A 23851-nucleotide genomic window follows, 5' to 3' on the forward strand; every position below is an offset into this window, starting at 1 on the left:
TAAATGGAGAGGCAGGGGACTGGACTCGATGACCTCTCGAGGTCCCTTCCAGTCCTAGAATCTATGAAAAAAAAATCTACTCAAAGAGAGAGACTATGTCATGCAGCAGTTTAGTCACTTAAATTTTACCCCTTTGAACACCAAAAAAGTGGATTCCCATATTTCCATAAGAGTCTCATCTCCATGAATCTACCTCTGAACATGTGAATGTACTCCAGAAAGTTCCTGGTCTGTATTCAGTAACTTTCAGAAATAGACTAGGGAAGCAAGTCTTTTTTTTTTTTTTTAAACCTCAGAGCTTTCGCCTGTGCTGTCATACGGTCATATAATTCTCCCTCAATTGTCAACAGTAACATTCTGACTTGTATTTGAACTTGTATATGAGCATCTTTTGCTCAAACAAAACGGAGACTTCCTTTTCTATAATCGCACCAACTGCTGATATCCCCTTAACTTTCCAGATTCTGGCCCTTCCTCTGAAATGAGATGAGCTCCGGTAGATCCTTGCACTGAGCTCCATTGATGTCAATATTGACACGCTGCCTGGAGTGGCTCAGGAGCAAGAGTACCAACCTCAAGGCAGGCTGTTTAGAAGCAGGACACAAACCCCAAACTGGTTGTCAGTTCTATACTTACACTTCACCAACCCATGTATCAAGTGTGAACTCCTCAGGCACTATAACAGCCTAAACGTGCAGCCACAGACAGTCCCCTTGGGTACTCCAGTCTATCTTGCCTGCCTTTGTAACAGCATTCTGGTTACTCCCAGTCCCAAAGGACTAGTCACTTACCCTGGGTCAATTGTACCTTAGATCTTACACCAAATATAATGCTTGTAGTTAATCTTATAAAAAATTAAGTAAAGATTTATTAACTAGGAAAAACAAATAAGTGTTTTTTTACAAGTTTAAAGCAAGCAAACATACACATACAAATGAGTTACAGTCTTTGGTTCCAAAAGGTAACATAAGCTGCTGTAATATGCAAGCTTTATAAGTCCTTTAGGATTAACCCAGGCCAAGCCCTGGGGATCTCCTGCTTATGCTTAGGGCATGGCTACACTTGCAGATGTAGAGCACTTTGAGCTAAACCAGCCTTCGTAGAGTGCAGTAGGGAAAGCACTGTAATCTGTCCACACTGCCAGCTGCCAGCGCACTGGCGTGGTCACATTAGCAGCTCTTGCAACGGCCACAGAGAGCAGAGCATTGTGGTAGCTATCCCAGCATGAAAGTGGCTGCAATGTGCTTTTCAAATGGGGGGTGGGGTGGGGTGGAGTGTGACAGGGAGGGTGTTGTATGTATGTGGGGGGAGAGAGAGTGGGTTTTTGGGGGGCTGAGAGCATGTCAGCATGCTGTCTTGTAAATTCAGACAGCAGCAAACCTCTCCCTTTCCCCCACCACCTCTCTCTCTCATACACAGCATTCCACAGTAATGGTTGCTTTGTCTCGGAGCAGATAAGCATGCCGGCTGTCAGAAACGGAGCTTTCAAAGGGCATATCCAAAACAATGACAAGAGTGGCCACTTGACTTAAGGGGATTATGGGACGTTTTCGGGGGCTGATCAAAGCGCAGTAATGGAACACCTCGTTCACACTGATGCAGGGGCACTCCAGCGGGGGGCGCATCAAATGTTATTCTACTCGCCGAGGTGGGGTACCAGGAGCACTCTAGCCGTGGAGTCAGAGCGCTCCACGTGTCTTGCCAGTGTGGACTGGTAGTGAGCTAGTGCACCCGGGACTCCTTTAACACGTTGTAACTCGCAAGTGTAGCCAAGCCCTTAGAAATCTTGCTCTCTCCAAATCCAAACAGCACAGAGACCCAGTTCCTTCCTGCCAGCAATTTTTATTCCCTTCCCCCATAGTTCAAGCTGATGGGACAAATCCTCATATACATCTCCTCTTCACGGGTGTGTGGTGGGGGAGCAATCAAAGTCTATTGTCCTCTGATGTTCCACAATGGTTGTCTGGTGTCCAGGGGCCTTTTCTTGGTCAGGAGATAACACTTGCTGTGGCAAACTAGTATTTTACACTTCGTAAGCTTCTCTCCTGACTTTGGGGGTTTACAGTTTCAGGGCAAACATTTAAATATTACTTTATAGCATGGGTGTGACAGGGTGTATCTACCCTGCACTGGCCCACTGGGATTGATCACACACTGTGGGCTGAAGAGGTCATGCCCCCTTGCCCCTGCTGGGCATACTCTAATTGGAAACAGGATATAAAAGGGAGCAACCCAGCTCAGTCTGGCTGAGGAGGAGAGCAGATGTATGTTGCAGGTTCCTACCACAGTGCTCCAGACTGCAGAGGCTGAAGATACGGAATCCAAGCTAGAACTCCCCTTTACTGTGGAGAATGAAAGGAGCAGGAGGTCGCTACTCCCAAGAGAACTGACTGAGCAGGAATTAAAGGTAGGAAGCGGCCCAGGGAATGTGAAGGTTGAAATGGGAAACTGAGCCTGAATCCAGGACTACTGGTTTCACAGGGGCCTGGGTTGGGACTCAGTGGAGAGGGGTGGGTCAAGGACCTCCTATGACTCCTGCATCTACTGCTGGATGCTAGCACCATAGGGCGGACATGACTGCTCCAGCCACTAGGCCGTGCTGCCCTGAGAGCAGGGGCAGCTGTAACAACGATAGCTACTAGGCCATTTGATTGGTCAACCCCCCACTATGCTTCCCCACAACCCAGCATCCTGCGACAGAGTACATCTACTCCATGACAAAGAGATACAGATATTATAAGTGAGATTAATGCATGCAGCAATTTACAAGCATTTCATAAAGTCTAAACATTAAACACATTCTTATAACTCTAATGCACCAGTTCTCAAACTGTGGGGTCGAGACCTCAAAGTGGGTCATGACTCCATTTTAATGGGGTCACCAGGGTCAGCATTAGACTTGCTGGGAGCTGGAGCTGAAGCTCAAGCCCAAGCCCCACTCCAACCCGGGGTGGCAGGGTTCAGGCTGCAGCCACCTTTCCCCCCACCTGGGGCAGCGGGACTCAGGCTGCAGTCCCTTCTCTCCCCACTCAGGACGGCAGGGGTCGGGCTCTGCCCCTCCCAGCCCCGCCCCCAGTCATGTAGTAACTTTGTTGTCGGGGGGGGGGGTTCTCAATGGGGAATTAAATAAATGAACTGTTGCTAAATATAACTTCTCTCCCAGGCCATAAATAAAGCCAAAGAGGAAAGCCATGGGAGGAAAACATGGTTGTTAAATACATTATCTCGCTAAATAAAATAAAGGTCCAATCTTTCAATTCAGTTCTGCTCTCAGACATTCAGGCCTCCTTTGTTGCCGCATATGGCATTTTATAAAATCAGCCACCACGCTTCCGTACACAGATGATTTTGCAAGATGAGCGGTGAGGGACGCCCTCATATCTGAAAGAAACCATTGCTTTTCATTCTGCTGATTCGGTTTTCTCCCCCTCAAGTGCCGTTTCAAACAGCATCATTGTTGCCGAAATGCCATTTAAAACAACAGCATTCTCAGAGCTCTTATTCAATGACCTGCCTTCTTGGCAGAGGCCCAGCTAACCTTTTATAGATATTTTCACATGATCTACTGGGAGAAAAAAGTCCCCAAGTGTGCAGTCTGTTAGCCCTATTAGTTTCAGTGCTTATATTGTTATATATATGCTTATATTTCTCAATACATGAGAAACAGCTTACTGTATGTCAAGTCTTAAGATAAAAAAGAATCTAGAAGTTTTTCCAACTGATGATGGGAGAAATAAGTTTGACAAATGAGGTGTGTGTGGCGGGGGGAATCCAGGCAACTACTTATTTTGAAGATTAAAGAGCAACAGGATACCACGCATAGTGTCAACAGGACCTCAGTATGGCTATATATTGTGGGTACTGAAAAGCAAACAGAACCTTAGTAATACTAAATATTTATATTATGCCAGTGCCCAAAGGGCCCGATTGGGATGCTCTTGTACTGGGGGCTATTCCTTAACCTCAGTAAGGTTTAATAAAAATTAAGACCAACATTTCCTAAGGGGCAGACTGGTTGACTACAATGGGAGCTGGAGTGATCCTGCACCTCTGAACAACCAGACCACTTACATAATGGTGATTAAATACAGATTTAGTGGGGTGCTGGTGGGGTCACCACCCACTATGACATGCAGCCCATGGTAATAGCAGCAGGTCTGTGGCTTGAAACCAGATTGATTGTCGTGACCCTTGGGCTGGTTGCATGCCTGGTGAAGTTTCTTCACTTTCATGCAACACTGCTGTTGGCCCCTGTTGAATCCCTTTGCCTGCATCCCCCATGCAATCTGTTCGTAAATGCCATTTCTATGGCTGCTCCATAGCTATGCTTGCACAGCCTCTTCTCACAGGCCCAAGAGATCCAACACCTCCTGTCCACTTAAGGCAGGAGCACGTTTAGTGTGTGGAGCTGGCATGGTTGGTTGGGCAGTTACACACTATAAGGGAGCACTACTAGGTGTGTTTGCCAAGCTGGGCAATCAGGGAAAGGTGTTTCAAAACTACATGGGAGGATTTTAGGGATGGGGGGCTTCTGGTCTCTGTGACAGATTGTAACCAGAGCAGTCACTGTCACAGAGAATGGGGTGCTGTGTGCCAGCTGCTTGAGGACTGTTAGGGTCAACTGATATCATACAGTGTCTCCACTCGCACTGTTTACCTCAGGAAGTCAACCATGGCTCCATGCTGTTTGGGGAAGTGGTTTTACTGTGTCACCATAACTAGTCATTTCTGTCGGCTGGAGACAAATTTCTGGATAGACACATGCACAAATAGGTCAATGCAAGGTGACATATGTTGACCCAACTTTGTAGTGTAGACCAAGCCTACAAGAGGAAAGGGACAGGGAGCGGGCAGCAAATCTGTATGTCTGAAGAGATATGGAAATGTGATCCTCAGCATACAAAATAAGACGAGGTATAAGCCACTTTCTTTGACCCCACTCATGCTGCTAGGCAGGGGCAATTTGGCAACCAATTGTCAAACTCAGGACAGAGACAGAGTTCTATAGGGATCAAAACTTTCCATTTGTTTTGCCCTCATTGTAATCTCCTAAATAGAAGCAGTTCCACTCCTTAGATGTGTGTGGGGAGGGGAGGGGGAGCATTAAAACATAATCTTCACTAAACCAAGGAGCTTAGCTAAGGACGCTGTGCCTGAGAGAGGGCCATCTTGGAGCCAAACTCCAGCTACAGAGCTGTTCATCTACCTGTACCTATCTGGGTTCTTAGAATTGCAACCCATCACCATGGTACACCTCTAACCCGATAGAACGCTGTCCTCGGGAGCCAAAAAATCTTATAGGTGAAACAGCGTTATATCGAACTTGCTTTGATCCGCCGGAGCGCGCAGCCCCGCCCCCCGGAGCACTGCTTTACTGTGGTATATCCAAATTTGTGTTATATTGAGTCGCATTATATCTGGGTGGAGGCGTATCTGAGCACCTATATTCAGTCTCCTAGCATTAATTTGTGAAAATATGAATTAGTATTATCATCTTTAATGATCCAACAATTTGGCTGCAGAATTCACCTATGAGTTTCTGAAACACTGTTTGGCAGTTTAAACCAATAAGCCTGTGTGTGCACGTATGCATGCATTTCCCTTCCCTCCAGAAAGAAAACAAAAAACCTCATGCATTTTCTTCAGTTCAGTATTTCATACAATTTCATAAGAATAAACAGAGAAGTTCCATGACTGCTGGAAAAACAGCTTTCTGGAATGTTAATGGTTTATATAAACACAGTGCACTCTAAAACTGTGCTCTGTAAACAACCTAACTACTCCCCCAAAGTTAATTTACATATTCTGTTTGAGTACAAGAGAAATGGAGATTTCTATTCCCTTCAGGAAATCAGATAGGAACACAGGAAGAAGGAAAATATCCCCTTCCGCCACAATGCCTTTGATTTACTTCCTATAATTTCTATACAAGGATGGAAGGTGCTTCTAATGAAATACTCAACAGTGGAAGCACAAGCACACAAACCACTAGGATTCTCTCCCCTTAGGAAATCCCTTAACACTCAAATATCAAAATAGGGCTTTACAGTACCCTCTCCCCCCCTTTTACAAAAGTATAAGATACTTTTTCAGTGTAGTGTTCAAGGAATTCATTTGAATTACTACTAAAAAGATCAGTGCACTAAATACCAGAGACCTTTAATGTCTATTCATGCATCTAAGGGCTATTACTCTCAGTAAATTCAAACTGCTCCCATTATAACAAGCTGTAATGTCTCCTCCTTCGAGAAGCTGGAGACAACTAGCTGCAGTATTATGTAGAAATCTAATGAGCAAACATCTTTGGATTATAAATAGGTTACTAGATTTTTCTTTTAATTTGGTGCCAGTTTTAAATTCCTATCATGTTTCCTGTATATCCTCTTAAGAGAAATTCAGCTTCTTCCATACATTTGTACATGCTATAGTACAGGTGTCCTCGTCAAGGATGAGGTCAGAGAAAGAGCACATTCTAATACCTATTAGCACTTTCCTGATGGCATTTATCTAAATTGCTCAGTAAAGATTCCTTTAAATGCTTCTGTAGTTCTGCTTACATTTTAAAGTTGATATAAGCTTGTTATAGTTCTATTATTAAAATTCACTGGGTAAGTCAGTGTCCTTCCTATTTCTACAAGACATCACTGTACATATGAGCGAATGACAAAGCTAATCAGTTTCTAGTCTGCAAAAACTAATTTCATTATCTATTATACTGAAATGGAACTGGCTCAATCAGTGCACACAGATGCTTTACCACTACTGATATGCCTCATCTGGAGAGAGCAAATCAAACTCCTATAATGAACCACTCTTCTGTCTCATGAAGGGGTCAAGTCCACAAGAACAAGGCCAGACGTGTCCTTGACAATCTTGAATATTCAGCCTGCTGTAAAGTGTGTGTATACAATCGATCTGCTTAAATTAGGTACTTTAAAGGGAGATTATGAATTTAAAAAAATAAAAACGGACTCTTCAAAACATGCATCATTGTACTGCTGTAGTGCCTAGGTGCTCCAGTCATGGACGAAGATGGAACTGCTGTTACTCTGAAGTGGGAGAAATGGACTCCCTCTGCACTAACCCTAATCAAGGCCCCCTATTGCTGCTCCCTGGCGTATGAGGAAGGGGATTCTGTGGGGCTGACTAGGATTGTCCTTGCACCAGTATGGACAGGAAACTAGTGCTTGAAATTAACTAACTTTTGATTGCATTTCTCTCTTACCCTGGGCAGGAACTTCCAAGGACATCAAAGAAAGGTAGATGAAATAGAGCTAACGATGCAGCAAGAACCTTGTTGCTAGGCAGAACAATAAGGAGAGCTGAGAGGGAACATTAATATATTATGGTATGGTGCACAAAAAAATTCTGATTGTACGTTGATTGCATATTTACCAGGTCTGAGAGAATCTTTCATTCAAGATAGTTGGATCTGAGAAACAGACACAGCATTGTAATATGCCTGTCACTGGAATTGTTTGTATGGGAAATAAATCCTCCTCTTTTGGTCTGAATCTATAAGTTTCAGACCAGAACTTTACTCCTTTGTATCATTAATAGTTAAGACCTATTCAGTGGTCCCTGGTTTTGTGTGTGAGAGCAAGCGTGCACAGAGAATTATGGTCTCTTGCTGTTTTTCTAGCATTCTATTTGTTACCTAATACATTGTGTGTCTGGTTTACATTCACAGACATGTCCTGTGGTGAGAGACAGATTAAGCAGCTCTAGTGGTTCCCCTTTGGGTCACAGGACATAGGCTGAGACAGGCTGGCTTAGTTTTTTAAACATTGGCTTAACACCCAGAGAAAAGTGCTATTGCAGGATACCAGACTGTAGCTTAATCCCTATCTTGGCAACACTGAGTATTATATTATATCATATTTAGACCTAATAAGCATGATGTAATTTTCCATACTCATACTTTATCTTACAATTACACTGGAATTTTGTATTCACTCTTACTTTCCCAAAGATAGCTCTATTCAGTACAATGGAGCATTAGATATTATGCCCTTTGCTGATTGTACTTTTATATTTAAAATTGATCATGAACATTAAAAAAAAATTAAACCCTCTTTAAAAGGACCACTGAAGGGGGCAAAAAAAGAGTGACAAACATCAGAAGAACATAGTTGCAGACAAGGATCAGGTAGCTTGTTTGTAAACACTTTTTATTTGTATTTTGTGGATTTTGAAAGATATGTGGAAAAATCATTGTTACATTAGAGCACTAACAGTTGTGGGAGTAAGAGTGGATTTAGTTATTGTCAGTGTGACACCTTTTTATTGCTATTCCAGTTATAAAATTCCCAAATTAATAACTTTTTTAATGTTTTTGTACTGCTTGATCTGCAAAATCTGAAACTACCTTTCCCTGTACCTTGTGCCTCCTTTCCCAGTGTCCTCTCTGATTCTCCATCTCTCTTTGATCTATGTGGTAGAAGAAGTCCACGCCAACAACAATCTTTTAAGTCAGATGGAGACCCAACATGCTTGATTCTCAAACAGTACAATCCGTATCTACTCATAATAGATATTCCTACAGGCTTTACCAGACCCCTCCAACACTTCCCCTCCCAAAAATCCAAACCTCAACATGAAAAGTAAAATCATCTTTTAATGTTTAATAAGACAATTCTTTCATGTTTCAAGATATTACATTGAATAATGAGAAAGATCTTTAGTGTTACTAACTTATTTAACTACCACTATAACAATTCATCAAAATGGGAACAGTCTGCCTCTTCTTCTGGAGATGCCTCTGCATTCATTATTCCTAGACTACCATAAAAATGCTACTCCATCCTTTTATAATGGGTTACCTCATCCAACCTGTACACTCTTTTTCACCCTCTATTACAGTAAACCATCCATGAACGAACACAGCTTCTAATAAGCAAACATAAGATGGAAAGTTTCAGAACTACAGACGCCCTAGAAACCTTTATCGTATTGGATTAGCCCCTCAGCCAGGAGCGTCCTTTTCCTATTCATATTCCTTTCATTAAATTTTAACAGGAAAATTCAGTGGAAAAGTCTGCAACTTAATATTCTAACAGGAACACTGCTTTAGTATGGGAAGGACTTGCAACCACCCACCACCGAACGTGGTGGTATTTCAGAACCCAGAAAGAACAGACGGGAGACCTAAAATAGTCTTGGTTATTACCATTTTTACAGTTGCTTTTAAAGATCCTTTTTCTGAACTAGTTGTACTGTGCTTGAACCTCTGAACTACACTCTGGTAACAGTTTATTTCCAGAAACCTCCAAAAATAAAACCTTTTCTGGGGAAAAAATCCTCTTACATTTTTGCAAACAAAATCATCGTCACAATGACTTTGTGAAATATGTAAAGATTATCATCTCCCAATTTATAGATGGGGAAACAGACCCAGACAGGCTCATTGACTTCTCTGGGGCAATATAGCAAGTTGAGGCACATCTGGGATAATAAAAGTTTTGAGTCCCAGGCTTCTACTATGACAATTTGTCCCCCACTTATTAATGCTCCCCCTTACTATAGCCAAAGTGTAGCACAGATAACACCAGGGAAGACTTCCCTACAATCCCCCTTATTAATGTGCATCAATCTCCAAAGGTGAGAGGTTCAGCCTTCATAAACCACCTAATCCTTGGCCTCTCTACCAAGGTAGACAACTAGAATTCAAAATCCATACCATTTATGAAGTCTGATTTTAGCTTTTTTATTTAAAAAAAATGTAGATACCTCTACTCTAGGAATGCAACTCAGACCACCAACTCGCATTGTAGATTATCAAAGCACCCAGAGGGTAAAATTCTGTCTCCACCCACCCCAGATTGTCATCTCTTGCAATTTTATCACAAGAATTGTAATGTCTGATGTTTTTCTTAAATTTCCAGCCACATGCAGATGTGATTACATAGGAATCTCAGCTTTCATTTAAAGAAAAATAAGTTTTCTATCCCTCCAGGTTGCAGAGAATAGCTTGAAAACATGGCTAAAGGCTCAGAAACCAGAAAGCGCAAAGATTATTTCAAAAAAATCTCATTTTTTAAAAGTTTCTCTCTCGCTCTCTCTTTTTTTTTTTTAAGGCTTGACTTGTGATTTTTTTTTTAATCACTTGGGGGTAGAAATACTGCTGACCCAGGCTGGATTCAATATGGCAACATAAAAGTGAAAGGTTCTGTACCACATTGTCATCAGTTCTCTCTTTTGAATTTATATATCCAAAATTCTCCCACTTAAGGAAGCAGTGTACACTTAGGCCTTGTCTTCACTTACCGGAGGGTCCGGCGGCACGCAATCGATGTTCTGGGATCGATTTATCGCGTCTGGTTAAGACGCGATAAATCGATCCCGGAAGTGCTCGCAGTCGGCGCCGGTACTCCAGCTCGCCGAGAGGAGTACGCGGCATCGACGGGGGAGCCTTCCTGCCGCGTCTGGACCGCGGTAAGTTCGGACTAAGGTACTTCGAATTCAGCTACGTTATTAACGTAGCTGAATTTGCATACCTTAGTCCGAAGTGGGGACTTAGTGGGGACCAGGCCTTAGTTATCATTAATGTGGTTTGCAGAAGTAAGATACCTATTGAAAGCAGAGAGATAAGCTAATTTGACATCAGAATTTCTGGGCTGAACATAAATTTAAGTATGACAGTGGGGGAGTCAAACTGACTGTCACTTAGCCAAAGTTAATTCTATTTTATTGTTTTTTCTTGTGTGTCCATCCAGTCACCATTGTGCCAAAAATGCCAAGAGCAAAAACTGAAAACCTATTCTGACTTCCTTGTGCATCCCAGCAATTTTTAAATGTGAAAAATTAGCAGGTCATTATGAGTGCAGGTAGCAGAATGACTGAAAACTAGATCCAGTGAAAAAGCACCACCCGGGAAAGGAGTCTGTTCAGACCTTGGATAGAAGACAACAAAAAAGGTGCAATCTTCATCACTGCTTGAAAGGAGACAGAACCACCTTCTCCCCTACAGCAGTAACATACTATGCAGGCATATGGCCAGGTCAGGTCTACATTTGGAGGGCTTTGCCTGTATAGGTATACTGGCACACCATATGGCAAAGTGTTCCTGGTGCAGATACAACTTATACCAGTAAAGCTGCAAAGCTGCATCAGTCACAAATTACACCCCTAAGCAACATAGCTGTGCCAGAAAAAGTTTGCAGTGTAGGGCTACCTTGAATCAGAAAGCACTTAAACATCCTCGTCCTCCAAATGTTTATAATAATTTGTTTATTTCGTTCACTCAGAGGAAATTAACCTAAGGATATGGACAGATTGTGAGAGACTGTATAAAATTTGCTATTCCCCCGCCTATGTTAAAATTACATTCCATGTAAGAAAAATTGATAGACTAACTCAGGAATGATTTGTTTCCATTATTACAAATCATATGACCTGAGTTTAGCCAGAAATCAGCAGCAGACACATCTAAATTAAAAAGAAAAGAATTGCGAATTTCAAGCATCTGTTGAGCAATGACATGTAATAAAAATATCCTTTAAAACAACAACCACCCTAGGTTGAAGTTTTGGTGGCAGAAGTAACTAGGAAGCATTCTTCATAAGAGCCAAAGTGGAACGGCGGTTTATTGGGCAGCTTGCCCCCTGGAGCCAAGCATTTCCCCATTCATGTTTATTCGGAACACTACTGAAAATCTTAAAACTCGAGAGAGACAGTAGATTAGTGAGGGAACAGTTTTTCTTTGCAGAAGCCAATCTGATTAGACTCTCGTATCACTATCTTCCTGTTTGTTATTTATTATTTGTAAAACCTAGACCTCAGCTAAGGTCAGGGCCTCATAGTCCCAGGTGCTGTAAAAATACCATATTAAGAGGCAGTCCCTACCATGAAGAGGGCTAGTGGAAACAGAGCCACAGAGAGGTGAGGTGAGTTGCTCAATGTCACCATCACAGGTCAGTATCAGAGCTGGGAACAGAACCCAAATATCAAGGCCCAGCCTAGTGGCCCCTATTTTATTCTATTTTAATAACTACTTTATCTATTGTTTCAATCAATTTACCTTTACAGAAGGAAGGACTACTGATCTGTAATTCCCTAGATCCAAGCATCTTTTCATATATAGGTATAACATTCATTACCCTTTTCGTTCGTTGGTAGAGTAGCTGACTTTAATAAGACACAATGTAAGCAACTCAACCACTTAATTTAATTCCTTCAGAACTTTTGGTTATACACTATCTGAGCCTGGTTAACAGATTAAACTGGAGAAAGAATCACTTATTTATTGATACAACAACTGATCTTCACTAATCACTGTTGAAAGTAATCATTGACACAATTTACACTGAATATTTTCAAACACAGCTGTAGTCATGTGTGTTTGTGTGGAGGTGGGGAATATGAATTAAGGGTATTTCACTGAGTCAAATTAACATTGCAGAAGAATTTAGGGGTTTCTTATGAGAATTTAACTGATGGTCCAGTGGAATTTGGTTTGACTGTCATTTGCTACAGAGACTGTGTAAAGTTATTTTTGCCATGTATCTGTCAAAACAAATTAAAAATATGACATGTTGTAATCTCATGCAAATTTTGCAAAGGACTCAGTTCAATGAAGCAAAGTTTTCAAAAAAGCAGTTTCTGGCCCTTTAAATAAATTTAATAAGAATCCAAAACCAAGGACAAGGATTCTCCTCTGGACACATCAAATTCTAAGCATGGCTAAATGATCTGCATTCCAAGTTGGCAAGGGTGTGGGACCTAAAGTTAAGAAGACATAATGTCTTCTTTTTGTTCACTACTGTTACAGCTTGCAGAGACTTGCCATGGTGTTCCACTTTGTTTCTCTCCCAGCTGCTCTGCCATTCCTGGGCATGAAACCAGCTACAGGAGTACAGCAACTAGGAAAACAAACAGAAGTACAGCAAAGGAGTCACAGGCAGGGCCGGCTCTAGGCACCAGCAAAACAAACTGGTGCTTGGGGCGGCACATTTTTAGGGGTGGCATGGCCGGCGCCAGAATGCCGCCCCTAAAAATGTGCTCCTGCCGCCCTAGCTCACCTCCGCTGCTGCTGCCACGGCGCGCGAAACAGCTGAATATAGCTGTTTCAAACAAAAAACAGTGCAATATTTCTTGTGTAGGAAGCTCTCTTAATAAGGTTATTAGAGAGACAAGGTAGGGGAGGTAATACCTTTTATTGGACCAACTTCTGTTGGTGAGAGAGAGAAGCTTTTGAGCTTACACAGAACTCTCCTTCGGGTCAGGTCTGAATGAGAGCTCTGTGTAAACTCAAAAGCTTGTCTCTCTCACCAATGGAAGTTGGTCCCATAAAAGATATTACCTCACTCCACCTTGTCTCTCTAATATCCTGGGACTGACACAGCTACAACAACACAGCAAACATTAATAAGGTTATCTACAGCATAAAGCTGGTAAATCTTAGCTCTAGACTAAATTATAGAGCCATTCTAAATGCATGCAGTTACTATAAAAGGCAAAATGAAGGGTTCTTGGAATCTGTTCTATAGAACAAAACCCTGTGTGGGTTTGAAGATAAGAGACTGATTTCAAAGGTAAATGTAAGCATTATTTATGGACAAGATTTTTTTTTCATTTAAATTTCAACAACTTTTAAATGAGTGGATCATATTAATCCATACAATCCTTTCTCAATATTGGTGTGGAGCTGCACATGGTGTAAAATCACATCTGAATTGTTGAGTTTTACAGTGGGTCAAATATTCTCTTCAAATGGCCTCCTAAATAGCATCAGCAAAAATTTGTGCACAAAAATGTCAATTTGCACCTGAAAACATTGCTCTCCTATTCAGTAGCATTTAATTAGTGTCAACACCACCTGTAAACCAGAGGCAAAATGCCTTACTTGAATGCTAATATCAGAAAGTCAGATGCAATATCTCAGATACAACAAAATCTGCTGAATTATCAGTCCGAGAAGCTGACTGTATACAGAAATTTTTGGAAGAATTCTCCTAAACAATTCTAACTTTAAGATATGATCGGTAATTCTTGTAATACTGTTGGGATGGGCATGATATAAGAACGTAGAAGAAATAGATCAGATCTCCAAGTCTCCAAACTGGATCTTGGTTCAAAAGATGCCTATCTGCTCCTGCTAAATTAGTCCCACCTGAAGTGAGAATTGTATTTCTCATCTCAATTGTTTCCATGTAGTGCCTAATAAAATCTAAAGAAATCTGCATACTCTGGAGATAGCAGGACTGGTTGAGTGATGTAGGTTGCACTAGGAAGTGCTGGAGCACCAGAAAGGTGGTGTTCAGGGGAGGTATAAGTAGGAGGAACTAATTAATTTGTTAAGGGAAATTCAAGGCTGACAGGCTCAAAATTTATTCCCCAATTTAAAAATGACATTTTCTATCTTAAAATGTCCCCTGACAGTAACACATTAAGATGGCTCCTATATATCTACTCAAAGCACAACACATTAGTGATTGGGGGGAACTAAGACTGGGACTGTAGCTCCAACCCCCACTTCTGAACCAATAGGGATTGGAAGTGAAATAGCTTAACATTCCTCTCTAAAAGCTATTATAGCTAACTCGAACAGAATTAATGGATTCCAGGGAGAGCAGATTCCAGCCCTCTTCAATAAAACTGCAATAACCTGCTGAGTTTGTTGGGATCATAGCTATTCATATGACCTTACATTTAGTTTTACCTCAATATCTGAGAGCAGGTATGGGACTAAAATTGTACTCAAGTACAGTAACCCTGTCAATTTCATTGTGACTCAAAGAACAGAGCCATCAGGGAGAGTAAAGATTCAGTGCAATATAGATAAGCAGCATGCATACATGTGAATGTGCATATGTGCAACCGCAAATGAGCCCTAGGTTACCCATACATACTAGAGGAGGATGAATATCTTAGTTTCTAGGGAATGAACTGGAGACACCTCTCTGCTGTTATCTAAGCCAGGGGAAAAGAAAGACTACTCTTCTTGTAGGCATGAATCAGTCCCAGCTGAAGAGCTGGGCGCACCCTCAGTCTGCTCTGATCAGTACAGGAGAAGGGGCAGCAGTTGGTGGCCAGAGGTATCACCTTCGCTACTAATCACAGTGGTAAGTCTGGTACCAAAACCATCAATGCCAGACAGGATCTTTGTACCAAGTACTCTGATGCTGTAGGTAGGCAAATGGAGGACATCAGTACTGGGGGCCTTGGTGCAGAGGTGTCAGTAACAGGTGATTTCTTAGGGACCAACAAAGTTGGTATAGAGCAATGGTCACCAACTGGTTGATTTAAATTGACTGGTCGATCCTAGAGGATCTCCCAGTCAATCGCGATCTCTGGTGGTGTACCGTGGCTGCTGCTAAAGCAGGCTCCCTGCCTGTCCCGGCGCCATGCCACTCCCAGAAGTGGCCAGCGCGACCCTGTGGGCGTAGAGGGGCAGAGGTCTCCCTCCATGCGCAGCTCCTGCCTGCGAGCACCGCCCCCACAGCTCCCATTGGCCGGGAACAGCCCCTTCCAGGAGTGGCATGGAGCCTGCCTTAGCCTTGCTGCGCTGCCAACCGGGAGCCGCCCAAAGTAAGTGCTGCCCGGTGGGAGGCCGCACCCAAACCCCCATCCCAGAGATAGCACCCCTCACCCCCTCCTGCACCCCAATCCTCTGCCCCAGGCTCAGTCCAGAGCCCCCTCGCACACTCCAAACCCCTCAGCCCCAGCCCAAAGCATGCACCCCCTCCCGAACCCCAACCCCAGCCAGGTGAAAGAGAGTGAGGGTGGGGGAGAGTGAACAACGGGGGAGAGGGGAGAGGCTTTGGGGAATGGGGGGGTCTCGGGAAAGGGGCAGTGTAGATCCTGGGTTGCCTTTAAATTCAAAAAGTGATCTTGGGTGTAAAAAGGTTGGAGACCACTGGTTTAGAGGCATAGTGACCAGTGTCTGAATGGATGCCAGAGGCCTTGAGCTACCTTTTTCTGAGGCAATTTGAGGGTATTTATGCCTTCTTGAGGAAGGACCCAGTGAAGGAGACTTGGATCTCTTCCTTTTAGGAGTTTGGTGGTATTTTCTCCCCCATGCCCTGAAAGTCTACTAGACAAGGACATGGAATCTTTAAGAAGCAGCTGTCTCAGATCTGCAAATTGAGGAGCCAACAGAGCATTTTTTTGAGGATGAGTGCTCAGGAATTTCAGTCCCAGACACTCCAGTGTCTGAAGAGGGATGCACTGACTTATCCAGAAGAAACATCTTCAAACAAGACTCGCTAGCTCTTTCAATTTTTCTTTAAGAAAGATTTATATATGGCACAACTATCTTTTAAGTGCCTTCACCAAGACACAATACCCATCTGATGTGTCCATCTTTAAGAAGCATTACTGCCTTGCACAAAGGACAATTTTTAAGGCCTGGATATTTATGTTTGGTCATAACAACTGGTCCAATACCTGGGCACTCTCAAAAGCAAGAAAGAAAATGTTTCTTCTTCTAATATGAAGTAAGGAAATGCTATCCGAGCTAACCCTAATGACTGACTGACTGCTAGGTAGCTATCTATTTATAATATAAGAACAGACCACACAGCAAGTGAAGCTCAGACACTGCGAGTTCTGACTCCTAGCCACAGGCAGAGAGAAGGACCTGAGCAAAGGTTGGAATCCCCCCAGAATTGGCCACTCTTTATGCCGTTTGATGGGAGGCATGCGGACACTCAGGGGACAGGGAAACTCAAGTTTATAGGGTGCATGCACATCAACAGTGGAATATATAAAAACAAGAACTTGAACTATGTATTTCTGTTCACCAGTTGCACAGTTTTTATCCATTTCTGAAAATCACTTATTTAAAAAGTCATTCATGCCCATCCAGTATCCCTGACCTGTATTATTATGCAAAAGTCCTAGATATCATCCCCTGGGGCAGTGTCTTGCCCAAGAGTATCAGACAGCACATTGGAAGTAACTTTTGGGCCAGTCAAAGAGAAGAATGATGGGATGTGAAGGGAAACCCACCCATTCCTGGTTACGCCAAAGCATAAAATAAGAAGCCAGGATGCAAACAGACTGAAGAAATGACTCATAGGAGTCCTCTATGGGGGATCTTCCACTGGTCTCAAAAATAAATTATTCCAAGGTTGATACAGTTGCTTAGAATCTCATTGAAATTCTTCAACAGGTTTCTATACAGAATGATACTCTAAGATGAACAAGTATAGACTACCATTTAAATCATTAAGCACTGCACCTACAACACTCAGTGTCATATGATTTTGATATGAGGGCATGTAGCATTCCATTATCCATAAGCCATTAAAATGGTCACACATCCCCACAAAACCATTTATAATATCTGCAAGAATGTAAAGAGTGCAAAGGCTGTGGTAGGGTGAACAAGCTTAGTCAATCGCCTGGAGACATTCTTCCACACCAACTTTTCCTATATTTATTTATATTTAAAGGGTCTAAAAGAGACAGAACTCATCAAAGCTAAGTGTATTGTGGCGCTCGCAGCTAGCGCTCGCAGCTAGCTGAACTCAGGCCACAACCTCAAGACAGTGTTAAGTGTCCCAATGCACATGTCTGTTAAATGTTAATGTTATTGCCTACATTTGTCTGGAACCCGCTGAATGCTATTTACATTGTATATATACCGGTTTGATGTGTACTAGTGCAGGGGTTCTCAAACTGGGGGTTGGAACCTCTCATGGGGTTACAAGGTCATTACAAGGGGGGGTCACGAGCTATTAACCTCCACCCCAAACACCGCTTGCCTCCAGAATTTATAATGGTGTTTAATCACCCTGATATCTGCTGGGAGAGCAATAGAGCGGTGCACAGACAATCCAGGAAGTTTTTGGAAAGTGTAGGGGACAATTTCCTGGTGCAAGTGCTGAAGGAACCAACTAGGGGCAGAGCTCTTCTAGACCTGCTGCTCACAAACCAGGAAGAATTAGTAGGGGAAGCAAAAGTGGGTGGGAACCTGGGAGGCAGTGACCATCAGATGGTCGAGTTCAGGATCCTGACACAAGAAAGAAAGGAGAGCAGCAGAATACAGACCCTGGACTTCAGAAATCAGACTGACTCCCTCAGGGAACTGATGGGCAGGATCCCCTGGGAGAATAACATGAGGGGGAAAGGAATCCAGGAGAGCTGGCTGTATTTTAAAGAATCCTTACTGAGGTTGCAGGAAAAAAACATCCCGATGTGTAGAACGAATAGTAAATATGGCAGGCGACCAGCTTGGCTAAACGGTGAAATCCTTGCTGATCTTAAACCCAAAAAAGAAGCTTACAAGAAGTGGAAGATTGGACAAATGACCAGGGAGAAGTATAAAAATATTGCTCAGGCATGCAGGAGTGAAATCAGGAAGGCCAAATCACACTTGGAGTTGCAGCTAGCAAGAGATGTTAAGAGTAACAAGGATTTCTTCAGGTATGTTCACAACAAGAAGAAAGTCAAGGAAAGTGTGGGCCCCTTACTGAATGAGGGAGGCAACCTAGTGACAGAGGATGTGGAAAAAGCTAATGTACTCAGTGCTTTTTTTGCCTCTGTCTTCACGAAGGGTGGTCAGCTCCCAGACTACTGCACTGGGCAGCACAGCACGGGGAGGAGGTAACCAGTGGAGAAAGAAGTGGTTCGGGACTATTTAGAAAAGCTGGACGAGCACAAGTCCATGGGGCCGGATGCGCTGCATCCGAGGGTGCTAAAGGAGTTGGCGAATGTGAGTTCAGAGCCATTGGCCATTATCTTTGAAAACTCACGGCGATCAGGGGAGGTCCCGGATGTCTGGAAAAAGACTAATGTAGTGCCCATCTTTAAAAAAGGGAAGAAGGAGGATCCGGGGAACTACAGGCCAGTCAGCCTCACCTCAGTCCCTGGAAAAATCATGGAGCAGGTTCTCAAGGAATCAATTCTGAAGCACTTAGTGGAGAGGAAAGTGATCAAGAACAGTCAGCATGGATTCACCAAGGGCAAGTCATGCCTGACTAACCTAATTGCCTTCAATGAGAAGATAACTGGGTCTGTGGATGAGGGGAAAGCAGTGGATGTGTTATTCCTTGACTTTAGCAAAGCTTTTGATACGGTCTCCCACAGTATTCAAAGTATGTATTAGCATTTAGATGAAGAATTACTTAATGCATGAAAATTAGTGAAATACTAATGTTATTGTCTTTATCTATCTGAAACTTTTTGATTTACGTTGTAAACTACCTATAAATCATCTTAGTAGTCTGAATGACTGTTAGCAAATGTATCATCTTTGGACGGCCTAGTGAATGTTTAGCAACGAAGATCACAGATTGTCTGCATTTGCTATTCATCAAAGCCCACATGGTGAAGACCCCTGTCATTTTGCTAGCCTGTTTCAGCTATAAAAGCGAAGCCTTGGGAGTGATCCTTACCTCTGATCCATCTGAACACTAACAGGGAGGTTCCAGATGCCAGACAGAGGTCCCCAAAAGTCATTTTTGGGAAGCCCTGAGAGAATTTATAAAACTCCATGACACTGGCAGATTGCTATATCTCTGCTTTTATTTTGAATCAATAAACTCTAATTCACCTGTAATGTATTTTACCTGCTTTTAACCTTGCTATAACTCTCATATCTTTTTCTTAATTAATAGATCATTATTTTTAGTTTAGTAAAGGATTGGCTACAGCATTGTCTTTGGTGAGATCTGGAGTATATTTTGACCTGGGGTAAGTGACTGGCTCTTTGGGGCTGGAAGTAACCTAATGTGTGGTGAATTTTGGTTTTAATAACCTTTCATCATAAAGTCCAGTTTGTCTGTTTGGTAAAGAGAAGCTAGAGAGCATAAGAGGACTGTCTGTGACTCCATGGTAAATCTAATACAGTGATCCATGAGTATACTTTTCAGAGTAACAGCCGTGTTAGTCTGTATCCGCAAAAAGAAGAACAGGAGTACTTGTGGCACCTTAGAGACTAACAAATTTATTAGAGCATAAGCTTTCGTGGACTACAGCCCACTTCTTCGGATGCATATAGAATGGAACATATAATGACGAGATATATATACACACATACAGAGAGCATAAACAGGTGGGAGTTGTCTTACCAACTCTGAGAGGCCAATTAATTAAGAGAAAAAAAAAAAAAAAAAAAAAAAAAAAACCTTTTGAAGTGATAATCAAGATAGCCCAGTACAGACAGTTTGATAAGAAGTGTGAGAGTACTTACAAGGGGAGATAGTCAACCTGTCTGGTCATTCAGTGACAGACCTGCGGGTGGCTATATTACAACAGAAAAACTTCAAAAACAGACTCCAAAGAGAGACTGCAGAGCTAGAATTGATATGCAAACTAGGCACAATCAACTCCGGTTTGAATAAGGACTGGGAATGGCTGAGCCATTACAAACGTTGACTATCTCCCCTTGTAAGTACTCTCACACTTCTTATCAAACTGTCTGTACTGGGCTATCTTGATTATCACTTCAAAAGTTTTTTTTTTTTTTTTTTTTCTCTCTTAATTAATTGGCCTCTCAGAGTTGGTAAGACAACTCCCACCTGTTTATGCTCTCTGTATGTGTGTATATATATATCTCCTCATTATATGTTCCATTCTATATGCATCCGAAGAAGTGGGCTGTAGTCCACGAAAGCTTATGCTCTAATAAATTTGTTAGTCTCTAAGGTGCCACAAGTACTCCTGTTCTTCTTTTTGAGTATACTTTTGTTACTGGCTTGGCGAAATCTAATGATAGAATATACCACCCGTCTGGGGTGTCTGCCCTGGCTTCTAACAGTCTGACCTGAGTTTGACATTCTTAGCAGTGAGCCACTCCTGGCACCATGACATGTATATTTCACGCTCTCACACCAGAGCACTGAAAACCATGTTAATATTCCTCCAGTTTAATATAAAACATCACATACCTCTCCAAGTTTGTATGGTAAAATAAGCTTCTCTCCCACCGTCACTGTCTTTCTGGTAACCAGGGCTTCAAACAGCATCTCTTCTTTTACCTAATAAAACAAAAATACCAGTGTTAATCAATAATTCTAGGAGAAAACAAAGGGCCACAAGTCTGGCAGCTACTGAAAAACCAGTGTATGCTCCATGAGATGTTACAAGGCCAGTATAACTCTGTACATAGAGCTAGTATTAGAAAGTGGCACAACAGCATGTTTGAGAGCCCAATTTTCTACATTACATCTAGTAATTTCTAGTGCTTTTCCAGTGGTTCAACTTGACAGTGTTTGTAGCCTGGATGGTTTCTCTCTCCCTCCCTCCCCCCGCCCTCCCCCCCCTTTTTTTTTTTTGCAGTTTGTTTAGAAAAAAAACTCCACCGCTTTCTAGTGTGAGCAGGATGGGTCACAATTACCGTACAAAGTAGCAAACTAGCACAGACACTTTAAAAGAGAGGCACTTAGTACAATGCACTGGATTTGACAAGCTCCCATCGAGATAGCATGAATGCTACATACAGAGAGAAAGTAATGACTGAAAATGCCTGCTACTCTACAGACTGAATAAACATCTGAACATAGGCAATTTTTGGTGGGGGACGGGGGAGAGAAGGCTTGGAAGAAGAAGGGGAAACAGGGAGATCCTTTTCAACTGCAAAAGAACAGCCGGTACTCACAGAAGGAGCATATTTTTAACAAGGTGACAATCATTCTGCCAATCAGCAACATTAGAAACTGGTTTGAAATACAATTAGATGTATAAACCAGACACTATGGCAAATGAGTGATTACCGCCAATGAAGAACTGCAACTACCAGCATGGACACAGCCCTATAGTGGGCTCTCAGGGTTCCAGGAGTGATATCCCTACCACAGTCTTACAATACTCCTCTATACTTACATCATATGAACTGTTAGGGGAAAGGGCCACATTCTGCAAGATTAAAGTCCCTTTTGCATTAATATTCTCTGAAGGCATTTCATTCAGGGTGGATAAAAATCAATGATTTAAAAAAAATCAGATTTTTTTTTATTAAATTGGATTTTTTTGATAAAATGCTTTTTGATAGTTTTAATTAAGATAGATTATAGCTCAAAGATATCTCATAATGGAATAGGGATTATAAATTCTAATTCTATAGTATGAGACAATATATTCATGTAATGTTTAAGAAAACTTTCGCAAATGAGTTCCAATAGTTCATGGATTAGGAACCCAATCTTATGGGGTGCCAGGGGCTTCTCTATAGGTTAATCTTTCTAGCTACCCAATGGGACTCAGTGCTCAGTCTAGAACAGGGGTGGGCAAATTTTGGTCCTGAGGGCCGCATCAAGTTTTGTAAATTGTATGGAGAGCCGGTTAGGGGAGGGGGTTGTGGCCCGGCCCCCACCTCCTCCTCCTCCCCCTCCCCCCTTCCCGGTCTAGAAGATACCATCAGAGATGTTTAGTTTTGCAGTTCTCAAACTGTGGATTTGTGTCTCTAGAGATAACATGCTTGTTAACAGCAAAAATGTTTTTAAATAAATAAATATATAGTGATGAGAAATAACAGACCTCAACCCTATTGTCCCTCTGCAAATTTGTGTACACAGAATCCCTTACCTCTCTCTAAAAGTGCAAAGTTTCAAAAAGTTCAATGAATATAAGATTGTTGGGGGCAGAATAGATCTGGACAAGGAGAAGAAGTCTGGAGATAAATGTGAGAAGGAAAGGACAGGCAATAGAAACAAAAGCGAAACTGTTTGAGCAGCATATTCCAGAAGTCTTGAGGTCTTTGAGTGTAGCCTTCATTGATTTAAGATCTACCATACCATTCTCTCACTAGAAGGTAAAACCTATAATGGCAGTAGGTCGTAAAAGAGACCCGTTTGGGTCTTCTCTCTCTCATCTATCTCTGAGTTGTGAAGAATATGTATTAAGGTTATAACAACCAACAACAATGCGCTTTTATGTAGAAATCCATGATTAAATTGAGTCTTCCTGACTAGTGATTTCAATCAAATCCTCCCTGATTTCATTCTATTTGGGTACAGTCCACCTCCCCCTACGATAGCACCTGTATAAAATTCCATTTGTATCCTGTTATAACAACAATCCCTCAGGCTACTAGAATAAAATGAAAAATAAAAAATAGGCATGAAAAATATAGTCAACCATTTTCTTATGGCCATAATCTCATTCCAATGTCAGATAAGAAACAAGAACTGTTTCATGTGGATTTCACTCGAGAGAGAGCATTTGAACCCGGATTCATATTCACAGGTCAATATTAACATGGTCTGTTTTGAACAGCTGAATATTTTACCAGCACTGTTCAAGTTGTTATCATACCTGATTTGTTGTTCAGGTATATTATGTACACTGCACCTGCACAAAACACCCATAATGAAAATTGGAAATCTAAATTCTATGTCTGGAAAGCTTTCAGCAATATCTGAATGAGTTTCAACTGAGCCCAGGTCAAGTTTTGAGTGTTCCTAGGCAAAATTATGGTTTTAGGTGGAAACTATGCAGACTTTGATGGTTTAAGTCCAATTTTGTTTTGAGTTATTGGGTTTGTTTAACCCAAAAATCAGTATTGTGAAACCATGAAAACAAAACACTGAGCTTTATACAGCTCTTAGTTATGGCGCAGTCCAGTGCAAATCATCATCATTAATTTGTAACACATCCACAATCCATATGATTTGAACACTCATTCTCCCATCAGGAACCCCATCAGCATGGAACTTCATTTGTTTTTTGAAGCCATCCATTTTTAAATGTACATGTCACCTCAGGATGGGATGCAGAAATAAAGTTTCTTGGCATCTTAAATGACTGCTTCTTGGAGCAGCTGGTCCTGGAACCCACCAGAGGAGAAGCACTTCTTGATTTAGTCCTAAGTGGAGCACAGGATCTGGTCCAAGAGGTGAATATAGCTGGACCGCTTGGTAATAGTGACCATAATATAATTAAATTTAATATCCTTTCACTTTTACAG

General features: G+C 42.0%; 1 protein-coding gene across 6 annotated transcripts in view; it reads right to left on the reverse strand.

Annotated features, from left to right (window-relative positions):
* Nucleotides 1-23851, reverse strand: part of MYO9A (myosin IXA) — a 496830-nt gene that overhangs the window by 179111 nt on the left and 293868 nt on the right. For all 6 annotated transcript variants that reach the window (XM_054041538.1, XM_054041539.1, XM_054041540.1 and 3 more), the window contains one exon: nt 20835-20924. In XM_054041538.1, coding sequence (XP_053897513.1) covers nt 20835-20924 — 90 coding nt within the window. The remainder of the gene's footprint in view (nt 1-20834; nt 20925-23851) is intronic.

This window comes from Malaclemys terrapin, chromosome 10 (assembly GCF_027887155.1).
Source record: "Malaclemys terrapin pileata isolate rMalTer1 chromosome 10, rMalTer1.hap1, whole genome shotgun sequence".
Lineage (NCBI taxonomy): Eukaryota > Metazoa > Chordata > Testudines > Emydidae > Malaclemys > Malaclemys terrapin.